Source organism: Pseudorasbora parva, chromosome 2 (assembly GCF_024679245.1).
Source record: "Pseudorasbora parva isolate DD20220531a chromosome 2, ASM2467924v1, whole genome shotgun sequence".
Classification (NCBI taxonomy): domain Eukaryota; kingdom Metazoa; phylum Chordata; class Actinopteri; order Cypriniformes; family Gobionidae; genus Pseudorasbora; species Pseudorasbora parva.
The window spans coordinates 12,264,099-12,291,436 of record NC_090173.1 but is presented as its reverse complement, the minus strand read 5'-3'; the positions used below and the strand labels follow the sequence as shown (position 1 = coordinate 12,291,436).

At 39.7% G+C, this 27,338-nt stretch overlaps 1 protein-coding gene across 2 annotated transcripts in view; it reads left to right on the top strand.

Annotated features, from left to right (window-relative positions):
* The window catches only part of LOC137091866 (protein shisa-6), a 177,595-nt gene that overhangs the window by 10,733 nt on the left and 139,524 nt on the right, over positions 1-27,338 (top strand). For both annotated transcript variants that reach the window (XM_067456329.1, XM_067456328.1), the window contains exon 3: positions 14,969-15,117. In XM_067456329.1, the coding sequence (XP_067312430.1) occupies positions 14,969-15,117 (149 nt within the window). The remainder of the gene's footprint in view (positions 1-14,968; positions 15,118-27,338) is intronic.

Sequence of the window (27,338 nt, the reverse complement as noted above, 5' to 3'; positions counted from 1 at the left end):
GAAGGTTTTGTGATCTTAGATCAGTCCTGTTTTCTGTCATAACTTTTCAAACCATACCTGCCGCTTACAGGGTCTCATAGAGAGAACAGTAGAGTACACAATGTTCCAGGACATTTGTTTTAACATTTACTCCATTCGAAACTTGATTTAGACTGTGTGTAGAGGGTGGTACTTTGCACCAAGATGCAGTTAAATATCTGATGAGTGCGTTTACCCAGCCCCTCAGATGTGGAGTAAAACAGCTTAGGGCTGGAAAGCTCTTGATGTACTGTGTGTGTTTTGTGTGTTTGAAGAGAAAAGGCACATGAAATGCGTGTTCTCTGAGGAGAACGTCTGTGTAGGACTAGAGATGAGACCTCGGTCAACGAGGGACAAGATTTGTCTCTCTCCTCTCTCCTGGGAACTGATGAACTGAATGGGCTGATTCATTAATGAATTGATCACAAAGACTATGGAGTTCATGTATAAAAAGCGGGTTGTGGTTTGAACTCATAAATTATGGTTATTCTGGAGGCTGATGACATAGTGATGACTAAAGTATTCTAATGACCTCATACTGGGTAAGAGATGGATTAGCTCAAATAGATCATGGGTTGTAATTTGAGCTCACTTTGACTCATTTATGCTGAGAAAGAGTCCAACTATTGTGTTACAGAATTGTATTTTTTCCAAGCTTTACTTGGGCAAATCTCACGAATCAGATCTTATTTAACTGCTAAATCAATTGAAAATGAAAGTATAGTATTATAGTATATAATATTATTTTATATACTATTTTGTGTGTGTGTGTGTGTGTGTGTGTGTGTGTGTGTGTGTGTGTGTGTGTGTGTGTGTGTGTGTGTGTGTGTGTGTGTGTGTGTGTGTGTGTGTGTGTGTGTGTGTGTGTATACAGCTCTGGAAGAAATTAAGAGACCACTTAACATTGAGAAATTCATTTTTTTCAGAGGTGTATATACACTCACCTAAAGGAGTATTAGGAACACCATACTAAAGCCCTATTCGGACTGGATTAGATTAACATGGGGACGTGGGGGTAAAGTTAATATTACCAGAGGTTCTCAGTGATTTTAGTCCCGTCCGAATGTGCCATCTCGGTAATCATTACGGAGAATGTCAGTAAAGATTACCGAGACTTTTACCTTCTGTAAAAAGGTCCGGAAAAATTACCTCAGGTAATACTAATCCTGTTCGAATAGACCTGCTGTAAAAATGTATGGGAAAATTCCGTCATTTCCTGTTTAAAAGTTAAAAAAGAGCACTTTTTGCGACCATGGAGGCGCTTGAAGCATTCGGTTGCGTTGTAGGTGGTGGGACAAATCTGTGGAAAATGTCCAGTATTTTCCGCATATCATTTAGAGCAAAAAGAAGATCAAAAGCACTTATTAGAGGCACAACACATTTTAGCTCTAGGAAAGTGTCTATTACCAACATAATCCAATCAGAATCGTTAGACTGGACCTAACTGTTTATTAAAACACATATATATTGGAGACGGAGTTCAGACTGGCGCTCAGGTTGTGTTTGCTCACGTGATAACGGTAACGTCATACGCACATGACGTCAAGGAGGTGCGTAAAGCGAGTTACTCCTCCCACTTCTGCTAGTTTTACTGAGATGTCTTATCCCGTGCGAATTGGCCATTAATATTACAGACGTCCTGAGGTAAAATGACTTTACCCCCACGTCCCCATGTTAATCTAATCCCGTCCGAATAGGGCTTAATACTGTGTTTGGCCCCCTTTCTCCTTAATTCTACGTGGCATTTATTCAACAAGGTGCTGAAAGCATTCTTTAGTAATGTTGGCCCATATTGATAGGATAGCATCTTGCAGTTGATGGACATTTGTGGGATGCACATCCAGGGCATCCAGGCCAAGTTCCCGTTCCACCACATCCCAAAGATGCTCTATTGGCTTGAGATCTGGTGACTGTGGAGGCCCTTTTTGTACAGTGAACTCATTGTCAGGTTCAAGAAACCAATTTTAAAAGATGATTCGAGCTTTGTGACATGGTGCATTATCTGCTGGAAGTAGCCATCAGGGGATGGGTACATGGGGGTCATAAATGGATGGACATGGTCAGAAACAATGCTCCGGTAGGCTGAGCTATTTAAACAATGCCCAAACGATTAGGCCGCTAAGGGGCCTAAAGTGTGCCAAGAAAACATCCCCCACACCATTACACCACCTCCACCAGCCTGCACAGTGGTAACAAGGCATGATGGATCCATGTTCTCATTCTGTTTACGCCAAATTCTGACTCTACCATCTGAATGTCTCAACAGAAATCGAGACTCATCAGACCAGGCAACATTTTTCCAGTCTTCAACTGTCCAATTTTGGTGAGAAAATTGTAGCCTCTTTTTCCTATTTGTAGTGGAGATGAGTGGAACCCGGTCGGGTCTTCTGCTGTTGTAGCCCATCCGCCTCAAGGTTGTGCGTGTTGTGGCTTCACAAATGCTTTGCTGCATACCTCGGTTGTAACGAGTGGTTATTTCAGTCAAAGTTGCTCTTCTATCAGCTTGAATCAGTCGGCCCATTCTCCTCTGACCTCGAGTATCAACAAGGCATTTTGGCCCACATGACTGCCGCATACTGGATGTTTTTCCCTTTTCACACCATTCTTTGTAATCCCTAGAAATGGTTGTGAGTGAAAATCCCAGTAACTGAGCAGTTTGTGACATACTCAGATCGGTCTGTCTAGCAAATGTGTCATGAAATTCTCCAACTTACATTGTGCTTGCTACATGAGCCACGAGTTTTTCTCTTTGTCTTAAACACAGACATATTTGTTGAATCAATAGAGCCATCAAAGAGCCTGGATCTCTTTCAACTGTCTTCTCTCATTCGTATTACAGTGAGTGACATATTGAGAAGTTGCTTTGATCATAATGCCGTCTAATTGTCTGGTGGTGGTGATAACATTATCATGTGATTGGGCAAGCAGCTGCAGTCATGTCCGATCGCTTCATCCCCGTGTGATGACTCTCCATCTCTCAGCTACCCAGAACCCCCTGCTGGGTCTCAGTGTGTTGTCTCTCTTTGTTTAAATATTGATGGCGCTGTGCTGTTTTAGACACCTGCTGAAATGGCCAGGGAATCAACAGTCTCTGGGAGAAAACATCAGATTCAAGAAAAGTCCTTGAGAAATTTACCAGTCAGGAAATTAGACAGAAAGTGCATGACTTGGCTAAAAAGTAATGAAGGAGAGTTTAGACCTTATGAGTGCTAGTGCCATGAATATATGGCCCTGTTTACACCTGATATTAAAATGTGTTTTGGTCGATCGGATTACAAGTAGACGAGGGAGACGTATTCCTGTGTATACCTGGTGTTTTAATCCATGTCTTTTGTTTCAACCACTTCTGTCCTTATTTCTTTGAGGGAAGGGTGTATGGATGCCCCACTACAAATTGTATGTTCCTAGAACATTCACACACTGTAAAAAAATTGTTGGTTTTTGTTGGTTTAACTTTAAAAAGTAAGTAACCTTGTTGCCTTAAAATGTTGTGTTTATTGAACTTAAAAATTTGAGTTGATACAATGAAGGAAATTTGTTCAATAAATAGAAATAAATAAAATAAATATGTTCATTGTATTAACTCAAAAACTTTTTTTCTAAATAATTTTTTACAGTGCAGAACATTCTTGGTGATATCAGACTGTATTTGTGTTTTTATTGTACTTACCCTGTAACTACATAAAACGAGGGAAACGAGCCACTTTAATTTACAGCCTACTACACCTAATAATAATTACACCTTAATTAAAAAATACGTATAAATAATTGTTCATTTTATTGTTACCCCTTTATTCCCCCGAATATTACATATTGTTCCCTTATATCTACAAGTACTTACTTTATAGTTACACTTTAATTACTGAAAGATGTAAATTCACTTTCATTATGCAATACTTTCCGTGTCGTAATCTAAAGCGTTACCGGATATCTTAAGTTGTGTTTTGAAGATGAACAAAAGTCTTAAGGGTTTGGAACGACATGAGGGCGAGGAATTAATGACAGAATTTTTTTAATTTTTGGGTGAACTGTAAACAGGACCTATGATATTCAGCGAAATCCTAATCTTAAAATTTACATAATCTTGCTATATACATAGTTTTTGACAGGTGAGTAAATGACAGCCAAACTGTCATTTTTAAAGGATTCCTCTGGAAACATGACAGCTAATGCAACAGTGCCAGAGGGTCGCTGTGAATCCTCTCCATCCGCTTTAGCAGTTGCTGAAAGAGACTTTAGTTGGTTTTCACATCCTGCACTCAGCACAAAATGACTTCTTGAGCTCTGTAAGTGTATAATGATTCAGTTCTGACCTCAGAGCATTTTAAACCCTCACATCACTGTAATGCCTTGGCCTGCGCCGGCCACGGGGGGAAACTCAAACATGCCTATTGTATCGGATGAAAAGCACTCTGGGAGTTTTTTTTCCAGCCAATCAGATTGCCTGGAGCTGGTTTGTCGGTGACGTTGATGGCATGAAGCTTTATGCTCTATAACCTGACAGGCGTACATTAGCAGCCTGAGTGGAACACAAGATTAACAACGCAGCTCAGTGGCAAAAAAAAAAAAATCTCCATGAAAAGTGAGTTTTGAATCATTTCCCCAGCTCCGCAGGGCATCCGAGGTCTCCGTGAGCTGCAGCTGAGAGGTGGAAGAGGTTAAAAGAGGTGGCAGCTGTATTTAGCACATGCAGATTCACTGGTGACCTTCAGCGAGACAGAGAGGCCGTGTTTTAAAAGGCTCCGCGGGTGATCCGAGTGCCTCTTATTGATCAGTCTCCTCGAGAACACGCTCCGATGCAATCCGAGCGCGCTCTGACGTAAGAGAAGGACTTTTTACCCAGACAGACCACTTTGTCACCGTTGTTCTCGATTTCAGAGCTTTAAAAAGAATACTGTGGAAATAAACTTGTCTTTTGATTGACCCATTTGGCCAGGGCTGGTTTCTCCTCAAAAAATAATTCACAGTACAAAAGTAAGACAACGCAAACATTACATAATATGACATTACAAAGTGTATTACAAAGGGAAGCATCTCTTGTTTCTCCCCTGAGCCCGTTGGCTTTTAACAGACCCCTTAAAGCGTGCCGTAGGTTTGGATGAGGTAATTAAAGAGGACCTATTGTGAATTTTACATTTTTAACTTCTGTTTACTGTGTAATGGTGCTGTTTGGGCATGCAAAAAGTTCTTACCATGTCCCTCCAAAAGGAGTTATTGAACTCCCTAAGCACCTCCATTGTAGCCTTGAGTTTTCTTATGGGGACAAACACATCACAATATTCCCATTTCAATAATTCCCGCCCAAGGCATATGCAAAATGGTTTGGGGACTGGTTGAGTTAGTTAGTAGTGCGTTGAAACTTAAGCCGCGTTTCCACCGCAGTAACTTTCCCCAGGAACTAGGAACTTTGGGTGGTATTCGGTGTGTTTCGATCGCAGGAACCAGGGTCCACATGAAGTTCTGGGAAAATATTTCCCCCTCCAAATAGCCCTGCTCGCGAGGTAGTGCTTTTTGAAAGTTCGGGAACTTTCGAGGGCGGGACTTGGGCGCTGAACATGCTGATTGGTTGAGCTCACGCAGCATTTTATTTCAACTGGCATTTTTTAAAAGTCTTTTGTGAGGATCGTTCTGCGTTCAGTAAATATCAGTCTTGCTCTCTGTCTGATGGTGCGCGTTTCTCTCACGCGCACCATCAGATGCCAAATGCCATCTCACGGTCAGTGTCCATAATAGCTGATAATAACATACATTATCGTCATTTTTTGTCATTTTAAATCTAGCTTTACAAGCTTTAAAAATATGCTTTAGTATCAGTGCTCTTTTCCGGCGTTTTGTTAATTACCTCTTTAGTAATATGTAACCAGCAAAAGCAGCGCTGCGTCAATCTCCTCCATACTTGTTATTGTTGAGCAAAAATGATTACTTTCCGCCGCTGACTGACTGGGAGGAGCAGTTGCGCGCAGTCCACATCACCGGACTAATTTGCCTAATCTTCACGGTACTTTAGGCCGCGGTGGAAACGCAGAAAGTAGCAGGTCCGGGGGGAAAAGTTCTTGTAAAAAAGTTCCTGGTACAATTTGTTCCGGGTAGTTCCGGTGTAAACGGAGCTTTAATTATGGTAAGGATTGTGACATTTCCCAAACTGATTTGAAGCAGCTGACGAATCACAACACACTGATCCAACCGACCAATCAGAGCAGAGTGTGCTTTTCAGAAGGAGGGGCTTCATATAGACTGTGTTACTGACAGACTGGGAATAGAGGTGCTGCTACAATGTCAAAAACAATGAAAAATGATGCGCTCTTTTTAAACATTCAAGCATTAAATCTTGTTCTAGTACAGTCCCTGACAAAAGTCTTGTCGCTTATCTATTTTCTAGAAATACCTGATATTAACCTGACTTTTAATTAATTAATTGGTGTTAGAAATAGCTCATATGAAAAGCTAAAACCCTCCCAAATGATGTTTAATGCACTGAAATGCATAATTTTCATAGAAAAAATATTTATCATTTAATCAAGACAGAAAGGTCAAATTTTGGCAAGACAAAAGTTTTGTCACCTATACAGAAATTTAACAAATTTACTGCAAATACAAAAATATGTCAGCAAATTAAGTTGTGGTGCTGTGAGATCCAAATTTAATATCTTGTATGACTTCCATGAGCTTGAAGGACTGCATCCATGCAGTTTGGCAAGGATTCATACAATTTATTGATGAAGTCATCAGGAATAGCTAAGAAAGCAGTCTTGCATGCCTCCCAGAGTTCATCAATATTCTTTGGTTTCGTCTTCCATGCGTCCTCTTTCATCCTACCCCACATATGCTCAATGATGTTCATGTCTGGTGACTGGGCTGGCCAATCCTGGAGGATCTTGATCTTCTTCGCCTTGAGGAACTTTGATGTGGAGATGGAAGTATGCTTTGTGGAGATGGAAGTACGTCCTGCTGCAGAATTTGGCCTCTTTTATGGTTGGGAATAAGAGGTAGCTAAGATTTCTTGGTATTTTAGACTATTGATGTTGCCTTCCACCCTGCAGATCTCTCGCACACCCCCATACTGGATGTAACCCCAGACCATGATTTTTCCGCCAACAAACTTCACTGTTTTCTGGGTGAATCTCGGATCCATTCAGGCTCCAGTAGGTCTCCTGCAATATTTGCAGCGACTGTGGTGTAATTCAACAGAAGATTCATCTGAAAAATCCACCTTCTGCCACTTTTCCTGCGTCCATCCTTTTAGCAGGCTGAGGGCCTTGGCAAATGCCACACGGTTTTTCAATTGTCTTTTGTTTAGTGCTGGCTTCTGGGCACTGATTCGACCATGGAGGCCATTTCGAGACAGAATCCGACAAACTGTTCTGGTTGACACAGGGACTTCAGGTGACCAGGTCTCGTGGAGCTCTGCTGCAGTGGAAAATGGGCTGGCCTTGGATTTTCGAGCCAACAAACGGTCCTCTCGAGCAGTTGTCTTGCGGGGTCTGCCTGACCTGGGCTTGTCAAAAACGTCTCCAGTCTCTTCAAATCTTTTTTTTAATCCTCTGTACTTGATTCTGAGACACATTGAAGGTGTCTGCCACATCAGCAGTGGATCTGGTCTTCAGCCTCATGATAATCAAAACTTTAGCCTCAGGGTGAATCTTAGGCATGTTTGCAGAGGTCTAGTTGCAGTTGATGTGAAGGTCTAGCGTACTGGGGTTCTTTTTATACACACTTGAGACCTAATTGATCCATTATTAGTCACAGGTGAAGCTCATATGACAAGGTGACAACACTTATGTCTTTGCAAAAATTGACTCAATGGGCTTTACCAAGCTGTGAATATTAGAATACTTTTTGAAAGTTTAGTTTTTCACTGAAACATTATCACAAAAGCTGGTGGGATTAAAATGAGCCCTTTCTTGTAAAAAAATCTTGATTAGAAATATATTTCAGCGGCACTTTAGGTCAATTTGTACACAAGCGACAAGACTTTTGTTAGGGACTGTAGACCTCAAAAACAAATATAAAATGGCCTCTTTAAGAATAAATGGGGAAAAGTCACAAGAGAGGAGGCAGTGCTTCCATTGTGCTGTATTTGACCTATTACAATGGTCACGATAAATCCCGCATCTCGTTTTCTGGCAAGTTCTCCATCCACAAATCAGTGGATGAAATAAATAATGTTAATGTGAAAACTGATTAAAACTAAGGAAACAACTCACTGAATATCACTGCTTTGTGCATATCAAACTTGAAATGACGTGAAAACATGATCTGTGATGAATTGTTTTTTGAGCAATCAGCTCAATGAAATAAAAGGTTCATCTCCGTGTCTGTGACACCCGTGTCATGAACATAAGGTGACTATTAAAACAGCTGAACACCAGTTAACAAATAAAATGTAGCGTTGTTTGTTCTGCGTTCTTATTTTAAATGTTAAAAAATACTAACTTGATAAGAAATGTAATTCGTTTGAATAAATAACATCAATTAGATTGTTAAAGTAATAGAACTGTATTGGTTGTTGTTGTTTTCTTGATAGTATAAGTCATGTTTATTTATTAGATTTATCAAATTTTTATAGAGCTGAATGTGTCAAAATCAAGTGCAACTGGAATATACATTTACAGTAAACAATAAAAGCACCTGCACAGTTAATTAATGCAGGAAAATATAATTTCACTCGCCATTGGCAAGTGTGGCCAAAGTACATTTTGGACCTCTAATGCGTCCCAGCTTCAATCATTGCTCATTTTACTTGCAACACGCAAGCAGAGTTTGAACGAGTAAGAGAGTGTGTTTGAGCGAGTGTGCAATTAAAGTGTCTAATTCCCGCTTTAGCGACATCATGTCTCTAAAGCCGCCATATGTTTCCCCATTCAACCCAATTCAGGTGATGGAATGAGGGAAATTGGCCTTGATTTGTTCAGAAATGGTGCTTCTGTGTCCCCAGAGGCGGCATCAGGGTGTTTTGTGAGGATGTAATTAACTTACGCTGGTGTTTGGATGTGTCTTTAGAGCAAACAGGCTAGCACTCAGGCCCAAATTACCGTTAGCATCGTCTCGCATATATTAACTCCAGACAATTGAATGTCTTTTGATGAGGATCTGCCGAGAAAGGGAGACTTGTATGTGTGGCAATGTATCACCTGCATTTATCACAATACATATATCTGTGTACTGTGTGTAAAAGCATTTGTGACCCGTCACGGAAACCAGGGACACAAGTCGGCAGCACTACTATTGAGAAAAATGAGAAAGAAGCGTGTTTTTTTTTTCTTCAAATTATGTGATTTTCGCTTTTTTGCAGAATCTGATAGTTGAAATCACGGAGAAGCCTCTCCGTGTTTGAGATGGCATTAATTGTATATTTAAAAGTGTATATTTTGAGGTTGAAACCACCTTGTTTTGTCTGTGTGTATTTCCATACTGGCTTTTGTTATTGCCCCGCCCTCCAAAGGGACGCGTGGCTAATATTTATGCTGCGCTCTGGCTGGCTGTATAGATGATCTGAGCGATGATGAAAGTGGCATAAGACTGGATAATACCCTAATCAACAACTGAGAGAAGATGAAGAAGAGGAAGAATGTATCAGACAGGCATCAGACGAGTTGGACCATAAGAAATCAGAGGCTATATCGATAGTAACATTTGACGGGTATAAAGACAGAGAAATGGCTCTAACCTTTAACCGTGGCTATAGTGTAGGGGTAAGACTTATGTCATCAAGTTTTGATGCAACTCGATCAGAGGATCGAATCTGTCTTTTACCACACTCTTTCTACTCCCTTTTCCCATCACATATCAGATTGGAAAGGCATTTATTTTAAAAAAGAATTGAGAAAATATTAGAAAAGTGGAAATAAAGCATCTAACGTGTTTATTAATAAGTGTTTCTCAGTTAGAGTGTGTGGCAAAAGGCTGAATCGAACCACTGATCGATTTGCTTCAAAACTTAAGGACATGCGCCTTACCCCTACACTACAGCCATGGTTACGAACTTTTCCCATTTCTCTGTCTTTATCCCATTCGAACAGACGCACAGTATATCCACTAAGAAGACCCCGCCAAACAGAAAGTGTGCCCGAACGACTTATTTCAATACTTTTCTGTTTCTTATGGAGTGTGTTTCCATTATCTCATGTTTAGACCTTCCCATACCTTTAATTGTAATCGTTAGCATCGTATCACTTGCCAAAAAAAACCATTACTATAATGGGCTTTTAGATGGTAAGTTTAGCATCTTTATTATTAGTAGTATGCGGTCCGATTTTTCCCGTTGCGTCTGTCGTTACTAGCAACCATGCAGCTTTACAGGGGGTGTGGCTTATGTAAATGAGATGTAAATGAGCCCTATTGTCACTCCCAGCAGGTGAGAACTGCAAAACTTTTAGAGGCTGTTTTCTCTCGTTTACACTTTTCTAAAGGCATACATTCAGATGGCCACAACTTCTCCAAATATTATCAGATTTCCATGTGTTACACATCGTTGGAAAGCTTGGAGACTACACTTTCAGAATCTGTGAATAACTCAAAATTCCCCAGAACCGACTTGTGTCCCTACTTTCCGTGACTGGTCACATTTGTGGAAAACTCACCTTTGATGGTTTCTAAGATATTCTAAGATATTTGTTTTTCGTGATCATTTAGTGCTTTTTTTGTTGTTGTTGTTCTATCTGCTAAGTTGTCAACATTGTCCTTTGTAGGATTTTTATGACATGTGAAGCTTGCTGCTGTTTGCCAGATTTTCATGGGTCATGATATGAATTATGAATAATTGATAACAGAAAAGATGAAGTTGAGTGATTCTATCACACTAGTCTTTTGGACACACTACACTTCTGAATTTCTTTCACTGTGAGTGTGTTACTGTAACCACAATGAATTTTAATTTCTATATTTTGATATAGGATTTGATATAGATTATCAGCATAGTGCCACAAATGCTTGTTCTTGGACCTGTTTTCATCTTTGATAGGCTGCTTAGTTGGTAGAACTCTTGCCTGTGATAGTTATGTTTCCACCCAAAGCAAATTTAATTGAATATATATTGGAAAAAAACATTTGTGAATAAAGCAGTGTTTCCATCTCATGTGTCCAAGAGAACAATATCGTTACTTCCTGGGAAATTGGTGCAAAATATCTGCTATAAAAATGGAAGTTGCTGCAGTCGAGGAAGCCATTGTGGCTCTTTATTTGTAGAGCACATCATAAATGTGTCTCAAAGCGCACAGACTAAACGCAATAAATGCTGTCATGTTCTCTTTGGTGTTTGGGGGACGCAATCGTAAGAGACACTTCTGGGAGGGAATTAAACCTAATCATTCTGATGAAACCAACGACCAAATCAACATTGGAGATTCTGTGCAATGTGATTGGTCTGCTGCTTAATCCAGTTATCCAATCAGATCCTCTGTTGAAGCAAAGTCTCAAGTTTGTTGTTGTTGTTTTTTGCATATCAAGGGATTTATTTGGTAAATTATTTCAATCATGGTTTATCCGTATGTCTTCTAATCAGATAATGCAGCCGCCTTTATGTGCATTTTTAGAATTTTTGTACACATTTTGGTGTTTCCATTCAGCATTTTTTAATGCGATATTCTAAAAGTGCACATAACTGGATGGAAACATGGCTAATGTTAAATTGTTCTAAATCTCTTGAACATGACAAAAGGTTCTATATAGAACTTTAAAATGTTCCGCAGGTGCATCATATACAGCTCTGGAAAAAAATTAACAGACCACTTAGTTTCTTAATGTTAAAGGTGCACTATGTAGTATTTTCGCAGTAAAATATCCAAAAACCACTAGGGCGGTGTTATATATTTTGTTCAGTTGAGTTCTTACAATATCCCAAATGTTTCCAACTATTTGCAAATTGTGAGAAAATTGCTATTTTAACCGAGGACCGGGCGTGTCAGTATTGGGTTTGAGGGAGTCGCCTGTCAATCGCGTCATATCTGCGCTACCCTCGGTTTCGGCTTTTATTTGGCAGGAGCGCTTTACTCTTAGCAGTGTGAACAAGTGAACGCACAGAGGAACGCCATAACATTATTTTAAACACACTTAAATGTATCTAACATGATAAACAGAGCTGCTTTACCTTATAATCATAATCGGAAGAGCGGATCAGTGCAAGCGCCCGGCGACTGTGTCCCGTCCCGTCATAATAAAAGTCCCGGTGCTCACGAGCCGTGTGCTTGTGTATCAATCGCTCCAGCGGCCGTGCTCAGGTCTACAACACTCGGTCCTGCTCTGCTTCACAATGTGAGGTGAAGACCACATGTCCCAAGATGCTGCGCTCACACTTGGCGTCATCAAACTATGCCTTTGTTTTGAATAGGCGCCCTCAAGTGGATGGAAAGTGTCATAGTGCTGTATAGAACCTTTCCATCATGGGATTATTTTATGGATTTAATTTTAGTGAATTAATTTTATTGGAATTAATTTTTAATTGTATTTACATTTTAAGAATTAAGCAGCTTGTAATCATACTTTATTTAAAAAAAAAAAAAAAAAACGAAATAACCCTTTAAGCATGAAAGTGTTGTGCAATCATTTAGGACGTGTCTCCTTATGTAGAACCATTTTGGCATCGAGAACCCTGCAGTTCTATATAGAAACCCATTGAAACTTTTATTCCAAGACTGTACAGCAATAACCTAAAAAGGAATTGAAACATGCAAAAACTGCAGTAAAAGAGCTCACTGGAGTGCATGAATGTAGCCAGGCCGTACGGGCCTGAAAGTGTCACAATCCTGCAGTGTTCGAGCTGAAAAAGGTGGAACGGTAGAGTTGAGCTCAGAGCCTTACAGCCAACTGGGCCACTGAAACCAGGTCGCCTCCACGTGAGAAGAACTTCTGTTAAAAAAGGCCTTCTCCTGGAAGGGAAAGACTAATTATACCTCCTTCCAAAGTCACACTTCTCTCTCTCTCTCTCTCTGTATCTGTCTCTGGCGCGCACCGAGATGTGGACCGTGAGGCAGAGCGAATACGCTGACATTGACACAGTTAAGACGCCATTTCAGGCTCCTCATGTGAGGAAGATGGCCTCCGGGTCTGCTGGATCTAGCCACATTTGAGAAAGTTGGCCATGAGAACTGATGGTCCGACCTGGGCCAACCTTTTTTACCTGAATAAGCATTTATTTATTTATTTATTTTCTGGCACTTTCTCTGGTTCTAATAATCATATAAGTAGTAGAAATTACTTTTCCAAGAATATCCTAATAATATATATGCTATCAAGCAACTAGTTAATATTGAAATTTTGACTCTAAACTAAAGTCTTACCAGTTATTTCAATAAAAAAACATCAACTGTGAAGAGTGAATGTCACACCTAGACTTCTGGGAATGTCAATTTATGGTTTTTCAGTGTAAATTAAAAAATTAAATTTTATTTTTCATTTCCAAAACCTTCTATAATAAGGCTAAATTACATTTAGACATGTTATATATTTACAATGTCTTTTACCATTAAATACGTCTCTGATGTCCCCAGAATGTGTATGTGAAGTTTTAGCTCAAAATACCCCACAGATTATTTTTGTAGCATGTTAAAATTCACTTAAAGTCACTTTTTTTAAGGTGAGCAAACACGTTCCGGCTTTGTGTGTTTCCCTTTAAATGCAAATGAGCTGCTGCTCCCGCCCTCCTTTCGAGAAGAGGGCGGAGCTTCACCTCACACATACATGCACTAAAAAAAATTTTCAGAAAGTGTTCAGCCTTTTATGTTCAAACCGGAGTGAGACAAGGATGGAGAGACTCAAGAAGAAGTGACAACATGTAGAATGAGACAGGACGTTTCTGCATGTTAGTTGATGAATTTATGAAGCTGATGTGAAGCTGTAGTGCAATAAATGAGAAAAGAAGTGTGCGACAGCTTGAGACTCCCAAATGTGCTTCCTCTTCTCAACATGGCCTCACCCCCTATGTTGTGTGTTCCCGGGGGTGTGGTTTATGTAAATTTGAGGGTTAGTGATGTCACTAACCAGTAAAGAAGCTCGTTGAAGTCCATGCCATCCGTTTGTTTGTCCTTAAAAAAAAAAATCTCCCTTTGCTTTGAATTTTGAGTGTCATAATTTTGCTGATGTTGTTTATACTCAAAGTTAAAAAATTATGAAATCATAATCAACCACCCCTTTAAAATGACTTCCACTTAGTACATTGAAACCAGTTCGAGCCAGTATCAACGTCAAACCTGGTGCATATTCACACACCAAAACTTAATATGTGCAAATGTTAATAAGGAACCCTTTAGTCACTAACTTTGATCTTTACTACCCAGTAGGCAACACTATCCCAAACTTATGTTCATCTACAGTGACGAAGTTAAGGACACATGCCCCAAAAACCGCATTAGTGAGGAAATACCATTAACTTCAGCGGCCAGAATCTCAAATTGCAACTGTGTTGAAAATCCTTGAGGCAGTTGGCTCTCGAGTTAGAAAGTGTGTCCTTAGGGCCAAAGAGCAAAAACATTAATAGAATTTGAATCCCATTAGGCTGGTGTAGTTGGGGTGTGTTGCTCTAACGCTATATTGCGGAGGAACATTGATTAATGGCTTTTGTTTGATGCTGTAAAGCTCACAGGCCTGGGGTCTAGAAAACCTGTGAGACTAAACCTCGACTGTTCATTATAACACAAAGCACAATTAAACTTGTGTGTGTGTGTGTGTGTGTGTGTGTGTGTGTGTGTGTGTGTGTGTGTGTGTGTGTGTGTGTGTAAGAGAGAAAATGATTGCAAGTTCCAGAAGGCAAGAACCTTCGCGAATGGGAAAGCAACAGAAACAATGGGGGCCTGAATGGGGCCAATTGACTAAACCTCTTGGGGTCCGATGTGTGTTTGCATCTATAAACTGGATGAAATGCTAAACAAGCTTTTGTTTCAAAGCTGAACCGCTTTTAGACAGGTTTTCTTTGCGGAGAGCAGTGAAATGATCTTCGACTTGTGTGTTTTTTTAACAGAGCGCTGGCGGACATTTTGAGACAACAGGGCTCCGTCCCGGCATACGAGCATGAAAACGTTGCTGCTATAGACACCTCGCCCAAAGAAAACACGCCTGTGCGGACGTCCAAGAACCACTACACACCTGTGCACAACAAGAACAACCACGGTAGGTGCTGGCAGTTCTGTCTTCTTTTTACTCTCTACACTGGTAACAATGATGTGTTGGATTTACTCCAAATATATATGCAGCATTTTTGGATCACATTTTTTTAAGTAAACCCAACTTGGAATAAATAATTTTACTTAAAATGAACAAGAAAACCTTTGTTATATGTACTTAAATATTTGAGTTCACATATATATATATATACACTGTAAAAAATATTGTTGGTTTAACTTACAAAAGTAAGTAACCTGGTAGCCTTAAAATTTTGAGTTTATTGAAATAAAAAATTTGAGTTGATACAATGAAGGATATTGGTTTAATAAATAGAAACTCAAAATATTATTGTGTCTGAATCACATAAAAAATGTGATAAATCATGAAAATAGCACTATTTGGCTGCGTCATCGGAAATAAAACACACAATTACCCAATATGCTTACAAACATCTTTAAATAATATTTTAATAAAGGTTGTCGATTCTCAAAAATGTTCATTGTATTAACTCAAATTTTTAATTCCAATTAACTCAAAATTTTAAGGCAACCAGGTCACTTATTTTTGAAATCATTTTTTACAGTGCATATATATATATATATATATATATATATATATATATATATATATATATATATATATATATATATATATATATATATATAGATGTATATTGTTACATATATTTTTAAGTAAAGAATGTTGAGCCAAACTCTAATAAAGACAGCTTACCTGAGTCTTTACAATGGCTCCAGCTTCTGCTCATTGGCTAGATATAATATTGGAATATCACGCATCTCACAAATACGTACAATTGTATGTTGGGTTTACTTAATTTTAACCAAGTTGTAATGCTAGTTGATGTCACTTTTTCCGTTTACTTTAAGCATACATTTCATGAGTTCACACTTACATCAATTAAATAGAGTAAAGATTATGATCAAGTTTTATGATTGTTTTGATATTTATAGGAGTTTAATTAAGTAAGTGAGGAGAAGGGGTGGTGGTGAAATGCTGAGAAACTGTCAATGACAGGAAGGTAAATCGGCTGTCTATAGAGGGAATGCACGTGACGTCATCGTCAGCTGGAGCGACTGTGATTACGCTGAGTGGCAGAAAGACTGAGAGGCAGCACTGGTTTAGAGCACGAATGCAGCGAAAACTCACAAAACAAGGCCCTGCGCCAGAAGGGGGGTAGGGGGAGGCTTGTCCACGGGCCGTATAATCATCGCTGTTCTGAGCTTGAGACAGACTTGATAATAGCGTGTAATTTTCTCACTCAAACCACTGCCAACTGCTGCAGCTTCTGCTTTTAGAGTGAAACGCTGCACATAACTGCTTGTCTGTGATCTGTAATCCTCTGTAAGAATTCGTAATAATTGCATATTATCAGCGAAAAGGAGCTAGCAAAAGATCCAGTGTGTATCTGTATTTGCACTCATCAAATGATTACATTTCCAACGTGTTTTTGCTTCGTTGAGTAATGTAGCCAATCACAGACATGTTTGTGGACTTCTACAACGGAATTGGCCAATCACAGGTGTTGAATTTGGAATCACTCACCGCTCGAGCGTTTGTCAAGGTGCTGAGTTCAGTTAACACGCGCAGCAATCCTCTGTAAGTGCAGACATTGTGAAAATAAGAGACTCATTGTATACCAACGTCACGGCGGAACTTTGTGAGATTGCGTTTATTGAATGAGTGACAGCTTTTAGTGAATATAAAGTATATTAACACCATTACACGCTTCAAAACACGGACCCATCCACATATACATGCGGGATTCACTTGAAAAATGTGATGAATGACAGTTATAAACGTTCTTGTCGAAATGAGGCTCCTAAAAATGTCATGAAAACACGATTCCTGGCTGCATATCATTATCCATGGATCACTGAATCTTTGGTAAGTTGGACGGATCGTTTGCTCGACTCGTGTTTTCCTCCATTAACTCCAGTCACGCAGCAGCTCTTCTGCCACTCAACCCCGGCTGAGGGGGCGTGTTACGGCGGGAAAGTGACGTCGATGCATTCCCTCTATATACACCTCCTATCATTGATTAACTGATTAGTTTAGTGTGCTCCTCTTGTGTACAATTTAGGTTTAATTATCCGAGCCTGCTCCACCTGTTTTTATTTAGTTATAATTGTCTGCACGTGCTTCTCCCGAAATTAGTTAATAAAACTTCATTTATGTAAAAAAAAGTGTTATTGTTGTTGTTACGCTAGAATATGTTAAGTAAAGAGCTTGCAATGTTATAAATATATATTTTGAGTTTAATCTATTTATCTATTTTATCTATTTATCTTTAAAAGTAGTGGATGATGAGCCAATAAATCAGTTTTGTCAGTGTAACAAAAAAATATTGTGTTACCAATTTTTTGCGTTCTTTTGATTTATTTGTCATGGAATTATTTTTGGAAACATTCTAAAATGTTGAAATAAGTTGCCATGACAATGTGGTAAATTTTAACGCTTAAGGCCCTTTCACACCGGACGTGCAACGGAAAAGCAAGTTTGTGCCCATTCACATTTGCGGCGACAGCTGAGAAAACACAGATACTTCATCATCCAGTGAAGACGAGCTTTTCATTTTCTTTAAAAAACCGAATAGAAGGTTTTGGGTGCATCCAGTCTTAGAGAACAGAGAGTCTGAAGGGGAGTATGCTAATCCTGTACAGGAGCTAAAGCTTTATCATGGCCAGTTCCACACTTACTTTTAAATGTCCGTGGGACAATTTGAGCTCCTCCAGAGACAGTAACATCGCATCTGACGAGACAAACCACACACTTCAGGGAACCAATCGATCCGGAGGAGATGTTTCCAGTTGAGTCACAATGTAAACATTTAAGTGCCACAGACGTACTGACGGAAACACATTCACTTTCCATAGTTGCGGACACAATTGGGTTTAGAAAAAAATCAACGAGTTTTAACTCAAAAGGTTATGTTATCGTTGTCTGTAGCCTACAGTGGGCAAACACAGCTGTTGCTGGAACTACAACCACAGCTGTAATCTCGTGAGAAATACGATGTACATACAAAGGGTAATGTTGAGTGAACAGCTAGGGACGTCAACTGGACATTTCATAACCTTTGTTTCCTTGTATGTGATCTGTGAAGCCTTTTCTGTCTGCGCAAGAGTTTTTAAAAAAAATCGACATCGGAGCGAAAAAAATAAACGTTTTATTCACCGCAGCACATTCACATTCAGTGTGAAAGCATTTGTTACACAAACAGCTGATCTGAAAATAATTCCTTATATATATAAGCAATGTTATAAATATATGAAGGAAAGTACATTTTTGTTTGTATAAGCAATTATATGATTATAGTAGAATTATAGTAGAATTATTTGATTATAGTATTGAAAATCAGTATTGGTAGGTCACACTCGGGATCAGTGCATCTCTAGATAAAAGGTATCCGTGTTAAACCCTTTTTTAAAGATTAAAGCTCCTTTCACACTGGACGCGATTTTGACGCGCAATGGTCACCCAAAATTAAAATCCTGTCATCAATTATACTCACCGATGAGCGGCTGTTTAGACTCATAATGTCAGTGACACACACCTGTCTCCTCAAACTCGCTCGTCTCATTCACTCCAGTTTAATAGTGCTTGTATTGAGCATCATTTTCCTAACTCCCGCAGGTTTCACGTTCACACCAAAAGCCGCCTCTCAAACCGCTTGTAAGTCGGAAGTACCAAAATGATTGGCCACTGCTCTTAAATGGTAAAATACATTTAAAAATTATGGCAAAATACCCATTTTGGGGATGATTCAGTTAAACACAGTGAGTTTTGGAAGTTGTGTAACTGTGTATTGGATCTGTGCATTAACTCTTAAAGTGACAGCAGTCTAATTTTCCTGCTGATGTCTGTCATGTAAAATCAAAGGGCAAAAGACAAACGGTGAATCTTGAGAGTGAATAACATTTGTAACTTTACTTGTAAGCATTAATCTGTAATTTATTTTTTACAATGAAGACTATCCAGCGATGTTTTACATCTGATTACTTAGGTTCCTGTAGTATTTCCTACCTGAATATACTGTATACCCACTTGAAAAACTTAAAGCAGTCTCTCTTTTTCTATTGAATTTATTTGTGCTGTTTTTGAAATGTGTTCTGTTTTATTAGATTTTTGCACACACAAACAAAATTACATTGAAGGAAAGTACATTTTTGTTTGTATAATCTGTCAATTAATCTGTCCATTTACCAATTATATGATTATAGTATTGAAAATCAGTATCGGTAGCTCACGCTCGGGATCAGTGCATCTCTAGATAAAAGGTATCTGTGTTAAACAGAATTGTGTCCTAATCAGCTTTGTGTACAACAACACAAAGTATGTCTATGATAATTATAATCTCAGGTAATGTTTTTGTGCTTTATTTAACGTTAGCTTGTAATGTGACTGAATATCATTTAATGCCCCCAGTACTAATTCTCCTCTTGAAAGTAAATTAATGGAAGCAAGAACGTTCAAAATGTGAACAAACAAGTGACAAAGGTTGTTTTAGTAACTCATTATGTATTGTTAGTCATGTTTAAATGGTGTAATAATTGTGAATATATCAGTTTTCTTGCGACCTCTGGTGCCGTGCACTTGTCGTGAGAGCCCGCCCACACGCTGTTCTGATTGGCTGTGGTCAGGGCTTGACATTAACACCCGCCAACCCGCCAAATGCGGGTAGATTTTGGCTGTGGCGGGTACGGCAGCCACTCCCACTAGCCACTTTGCCGGGTTGAATATAATTTCAGCCTATAGCCAAATGAAATGCCAAGACCGTCGTATCACAAAATTACAACTTTATTACAATTCTTTATCGATCAACTTGCAGTAAGTTAAGGCGGGATAGGCGGAATCGCGCTGAATGACACATAACAGAGGCATGCTCTCTCTCTGTCACACGTGCAATCAGTTCTCCAGTGTTGGGCAGTAGCGTCGCTACAAGTAGTGACGCTACTAGCTCTACATTTTTCGTTTGCACTTGCCCAAGCATTTCTGAAGATCAAGCTCAAATTGGAAACACAACTGCCAAGTCGCCGATATACTTCACATTCTATGTTCCTTTCTGCCTCGCGCTGACGCGCACAGATGCGCGTGATCCTTCCAAAGGACTCCAGTGAGCGCGGAAAGACGGGTTCGGAGCGTGTACTGGATACACGCACTATCTAGTTGACATTTGTTTCCGAGCGCTCAGTTTGCTGTTGCACGTACGTCATCCGCGCGGTGACATAAGAGAAATCGTCTTCAGACACACACACACACAGACACACACATACACACACACACGTCTGGTTCACTGTATTTGTGGGGACTCTCCATAGACGTAATGGTTTTTATACTGTAAAAAACGTATTTTCTATCCCCCAACACTGCACCTAAACCTACCCATTACAGGGAACATTCTGCATTTTTACTCTCTCAAAAAAACTCATCCAGTATGATTTATAAGCCTTCTGAAAAGTGAGACCCGCTGGCTGGTCCCTACAATGTAGGTAATCTCAGGTTTTATTATCCTTATGGGGACATTTGGTCCCCACAATGTAATATAAACAAGGGCACACACACACACACACACACACACACACACACACACACACACACACACATAGGCACATGTTTTGTTTTTTGCCATGTTGGTACTGTTTGCAGCAGGTTTAATTCTTTTGCTACTGTACGTTGAGCTGAGTTGAATTGTAAATTAACTTACAGTTTCCTGCAAAAGTGCCCAAGTCTAAATTGAGCATAAACATGCAAACACAGGTGTGCATATCATACACATACAGTTTGGAAGTTTGAAATGGTTTTAAATCTTCAAAATCAAGTAAAATGACACAAAATCAAGTAATTTAAGCATGCCAAAGTCATCTTTAATCATATAAAATGTAATTTCTAAAATGCAAAATTGTGGCTAGTGAAAATGCTGAGTGGCTAGTTACTTTGGAAAACCACTAGCCACGGTGGCTGGTGAGCAAAAAAGTTAATGTCAAGTCCTGGCTGTGGTTATCGATTGATTTGTCGCATCTCTGTCACGTCTGGTGAGGACAGACAAATTGCTTGTCACTGGAATCTTATATCATATAGCAAGATTTTCATTCATCTTCAGAACACAAATGAAGATATTTATAATGAAATCTGTCCCTCCATTTAAGAGTCTGTTCACCCAATGTCTCAAAACATTCATAACGAGATCATAAAATCCATATGAATATTGAGTGGTTTAGTCCACGTCTTCTGAAGAGACACGGTCGCTTTATATGATGAACAGATTGAATTGTCAGTATAAAAGGAAATCATATATTATTAAAAAATATATATTATTATAATTTTGGCCTGGATGTTTCAGCAGCAGCATTTTCCTATAAGATGAGATTGCAGTTCAGATCGCAATATATGTCCAAATAATCTTTTTTTTTCCAATAAATTGTGCAGTCCTATGTTATAAATAAATTATTAAGACACTTAGCAAAAAATATATATTTAATTAGTTTTTCTGCATGTCATTGGGTCATTAACAGACATCTGCGATCCATGAGAATGCGAATGTGTTGTTAAATTATTGACATATGCTTCAATAATATGTCATGTTAATGAGCTTCGACTGACAGGTATTCACCATGTCATGTTAATGAGCTTCGCCCTGGCACTTGCAACACCAAGATCATGGGTTCGATTCGCAGGAAATGCATGATCTGATAAAACATAACTTCAATGCCACGCAAGTCGCTTTGGATAAAAGTGTCCTCCAAATGCATACATACAAATGCAATCTATTTATGCGTGCATCTGTGTGTGGGTGTTGTACATATGCTCAGGAGTTTATTTGCGGGGATGTGTTTGAGGAAACGTCTTTCGTGGCCCAAACTTTGCACTCCATCTCTCTCCCACAGCACTTCTTCCACGTTTTTTTTCTGATTCATATTTAAGGCTAGGCATCACGCTGTTTGCCGGCACACTGTACAAGCTATCAGAAATCAAATCTGAATGAATTCCCTATTCACGCAGAGCGCAGCAGTCAGGCAGCCATCAAAACACACTTTTACTGACTGGAGTTCAGCGTTAGCATTAATGCAGATGTACTGTCTGGTTTGTGTTTGAGCTAATCAGTGCTTTGGCTTGTTGTACATCAATATTCAAATCGCTACTGAATAAACTAAATGCAGCTGTGTTTGAATGAGGTCAGCTGTTGGGATTATCATTGAATGTTAGTGTTTGTTTTAATGAGATGCTAGTTTACTGTTTACTCACTCCCTGCGTCATTCAGGATACAAACCTTTAAACTGGCAATTATAAAGTACAGGAAAAGAAGGCAGCGATAAATGACAGATAATCAAACACTCATGAATTTCATATCAGATGCTGTGCTGCACCAGACTGAATGAATGGCCCGTGTGGGCGTATCAAACAGACGAGCTACTGGAGCTCAAATTGCTCAAGAAGTTAATGCAAGTTATGATAGAACGGTGTCAGAATACACTGTGGCACGTAAGCATCAGAACTGGACCACAACCACTGCATAGCCGCTGACCAGTCAGGGTGCTCATGCTGACCACCGACCCCGCCGAAAGCACCAACAGTGGCACGTGAGCATCAGAACTAGACCACGGAGCAATGAAAGAAGGTGGCCTGGTCTGATGAATCACGTTTTCTTTCACATCACGTGGATGGCCGGGTGTGTGTGCATCGCTTACCTGGGGAACACATGGCCCCAGGATGCACTATGGGAAGAAGGCCAGCCAGCGGAGGCAGTGTGATGCTTTGGGCAATGTTCTGCTGGGAAACCTTGGGTCCTCCATCCATGTGGATGTTACCGTGACACAATGACTTTCGGTGACTCTACAACAAGTAAAGCCACTTCACCAGCTAATCACACTTCGACAGTGATACAAATATACAGAGCTACCGCCAAAAAAGGACGTTCAACGACAAAATTTCAAAAGCTGTCTGCGCGAGTGTTTCTCTTGCGCATAAGGTCTATATAGCTCACCAGACCCTCAGAGGAACTCTGCTGCGTTTGATCTTCTCTCTCCCCCTGAGAGCCGGTGACAGAGTGCTCTTGCGATCTATAAAATGTCAGCTGTGATTGATTAAATGCCTTTAAATTGGGCCCCGAGTTTTTAAAAAGCCTTCAGAAATTTGAATGTTTGTTCACCTGATTAATTGGCTGAAAGAAATTCAATCTCTTTGACTCCCTTATTGATTCCCCATGCTGAGATTTTCTTTCATTTCTCTGGCCGTCCACCTCCTTGACCTCCTTTCCTCCCATCACTCTGCTCTGTCCATTAGCGTTTGTGTCGGTGCCATTATAATGCATAATTTATACCTGTAATTGATGAATTCATTTTAATTAGACACTAATGGATTGATGAATGAATTGCACTGACATTCATCCCAATATTAAAACTGTATTTACACATTTTCAAACAAACCAAAAGCAATTATATGGCATGTGTTTATGTTGAGCAACTAGGAGAAAATTATATATGCATAGTTTTCGCATTTTCTGAACCATAGCTGAGTTTACGTAGGTTTTTAATGGTTGAAAGACGTGCTATATTAGATTTCCTTTCTCCTCTTTGAGCATCGCATGACACGGTCTGAGACCTTGCATTCAGTGATTTATAGCATATAATTATGCCTATTGTTTGAGACTGACTTGATCCCATGAATCACTGAATGAAATTTAATTTAGCTGGCAGGATTATTATATCACACTCCATTCTTTCTTGTTGTTGATAGTTGGACTTTTTCACAGCTCTTTTCATGGAAAATGGTGTTTCTCTCTTTGAGTTTGATGTTTTGTTGCTGTCAGAACTGAAAACTTAGGTTAGCCAATCACGACAGAGGTCATTTGCATATCATCCTTAAAGCAGCACTGGGTAACTTTTGCTCTCAGGGTCCTCCTACAGTTGGGAAAAAATAATGTCCTCAACTACTGTCGTAAGCTGTCATCCTACAACAGGGGATGCCATCGGGCGTGCATTTGTTGACATGACAGCCCTGATAGCCCTGAACTAGTGATGCGCGGGTCGTCTCATAACCCGCGGACCCCGTATGTCTATTTAATGGTCGCGGGTGCGGGGCGGGTTGTACAAATATATACAGTGGTGCGGGGCGGGCCAAATAACTTCATAAAAGCCTCCCGCGGGTTGGTGCAGCACTAACAGTTCCCCTGAACACTGCAAGAGGAGTTCACATGCAGGTGTTCTTCTGGCGGCGCGTGTGAAATGTCTTCATCCCAGGTACAGTCAGTGGCATATGTCTCAGCATGTCATATGAATATCATTTCATGGGTTTTATTTTTTTCAAACGCCAAATAATCACGATGCTCATGTTTACAAGCCAGCGTCATTATAGTAGTCTATTGGCTACCGTTTTACAGAATCTATATGATACTTCAGTTCAATGTTTGAGTGGTAGGTAATCACCGTAACAAGCAGGACAGCATCGGTCGGGCACGCCTCCTTCAGCTCACGCCGACGAGCAAACGCTGGTCACATGTTGATTCTCGTCCTGCCTTTAATTCCATCACTTTTTCCTTTCCTCTTATTGCTTTCCTCCAACAAAACCTTTTCTTTCTTATTTGTCTCTGCTGCTTCGGACTTGACTATATTATCCGACGAACAAAGTTGGGCGCGCACGTCCGAATGTAAGGAAGTGTGTGTGTTGGTGGAAGTGACGTATATGCCGTAAAGCAGTCGAATTTTGTAGTTCTTTTTGTTCTCGGGTTACTACCCCAAACCCGAAGTTTAAAAGTACGATTAAAAACGATACAGACCCCGTCAGGCTATGGCAGACGTGTCATTCAACCTATTGTAAGTCAATTTATCATCACAAGAGTCTTAAAAAATATATTATGAAGGTTGAAAAGTTACCTAGTGCTGCTTTAAAGGTACAGTAGCGAAAGTGTCCTGTTTAATTAAAAAAAATGGAAAATAGTCATGATGTACTAAATGGTAATGTTTTTGGTGCTGGCATTATAAATGGACACCAGATTCGAAAATTAAACTGGAAAATGTTGCCTTGCTTCAGGCTATAATTGTAAGCAGGATATGAAGATTTGAGCACATCAGATGAAGCAGAATTTCTCAGATGAAACTTTAGCATGCATGTTGCCTCAGTTTTACTGAGTTTAATGAGAAAATATGGTTCAATGAGGTCTTGTTTTAATAAAAGACAATCATTAAATATTAACTTTCATCATGTAGCAATGTACCAAAATCACATTGATGGACAGTTCGGCCTCTGTGAGGAAACATGAAGAGAGAGACGGAGGAATGAAGATGGCAAATGGCCCCATGTGCCTTTCTCATTACGGTTTCCTTAATGCAATCTGATCTCTGGCTGTTCTCGGGTCATCTTGACACCCGTGTCTTTGAGTTTGTGTAGAAAAGGACACTGGGAATTAATTGTGCGTTGGTTACTCGAGGCATTGGCCTGCGATTCCTTATATCTGATTGAAATATCTAGCATGCTTGAACCAAAGTCAAAGGTCTGAGATTTTACAGCACTTTACAATGAGGTTTCATTTAGGTACTGCAGTACATTAGTTAACCTAAACTAATAATGAAAAATGCTTTTACAGCATCAATTACTCTTAATGTTCATTTTAAAATTACTAATAAATTTTTAAAGTGCCCTAATTAAGTTTTTTTTTTTTAAAGGTTCCTAATTTTTTGGAGGTCTCTTTCAATAGGTTTACGTGCATCCAAGGTCACTTTAATTTTCCTATTATATACAATTCACATCACCTAATTTCTCAAAGAGTCTGTTTGAAGACCTGTCTCTCTAACCCCCTCCTCTACTCTGCTCTGATTGGTCAGATGGCCCAGTCTGTTGTGTTTGATCTACTCTGCTCTGATTGGTCAGATGGCTCAGTCTTTTGTGTTTGATCTACTCTGCTCTGATTGGTCAGATGGCCCAGTCTGTTGTGTTTGATCTACTCTGCTCTGATTGGTCAGATGGCTCAGTCTGTTGTGATTGGTCTACTCTTCTCTGATTGGTCAGATGGCTCAGTCTGTTGTGATTGGTCTACTCTGCTCTGATTGGTCAGATGGCTCAGTCTGTTGTGATTGGTCTACTCTGCTCTGATTGGTCAGATGGCCCAGTCTGTTGTGATCGGTCTACTCGTCTCTGATTGGTCAGATGGCTCAGTCTGTTGTGATTGGTCTACTCTGCTCTGATTGGTCAGATGGCCCAGTCTGTTGTGATCGGTCTACTCTTCTCTGATTGGTCAGATGGCCCAGTCTGTTGTGATCGGTCTACTCTTCTCTGATTGGTCAGATGGCCCAGTCTGTTGTGATTGGTCTACTCTTCTCTGATTGGTCAGATGGCCCAGTTGGTTGTGATTGGTCTACTCTTCTCTGATTGACCAGATGACTCAGTCTGTTGTGATTGGTCTACTCTGCTCTGATTGGTCAGATGGCTCAGTCTGTTGTGATTGATCTACTCTGCTCTGATTGGTCAGATGACTCAGTCTGTTGTGTAGGGATGCGCGATATACCGGTACTGGAAAAATACCGGTATATATTTTATTTAAAACGGTACGATATCATGATTTGGCACATTTCGGTATATGCTGCTTTTCCGAAGTTCACCGCTAGATGGCAGCGCGCCACCCAAACTCACCCGAAACAACCGGCTAATGTGACAACAACATAGACGGACAAAATGGATAAAGCAGTTGAATCTCACTCAAGATGCCCAAAACGAATGAATAAAGAGAGGAGTAGAAGTGACATTTCAAATGACTTTGCTTATAAAACTGATGAAGAACCATCAGCCAAGAAGCATCTGTCACTATCCTGACTTTAAGACTTCTTAAGAGATCGACAGGTCAGTGAATCATTCAAACCATCTCATATAGACATTTTTGTTTTTTTAACACTGATCAGCGCACATACAGAGCCTAACATAAGATCGAATATCACAATCTCCAGCGTTCGTTTCAACCAATGACATTTAGATCTCATTATATTTGCACGCATACTATTGCACTGAACATTCGCGTTAGACTAAATCGCCTGTGTTTATGTGAATACTCACTAAAGACGGACATTTGTACATAATTCTGTGTATTTGACTGTTTAAGGAAACTTAACGTGTAATGTGCGAGCGTGACTAAGTGACAGGCGTGTGTGTGTGTGTGTGTGTGTGTGTCGTTGTTATAAGCTCATGTCTCCTGTAACTGTTATTACGAAATGCTATAAAAT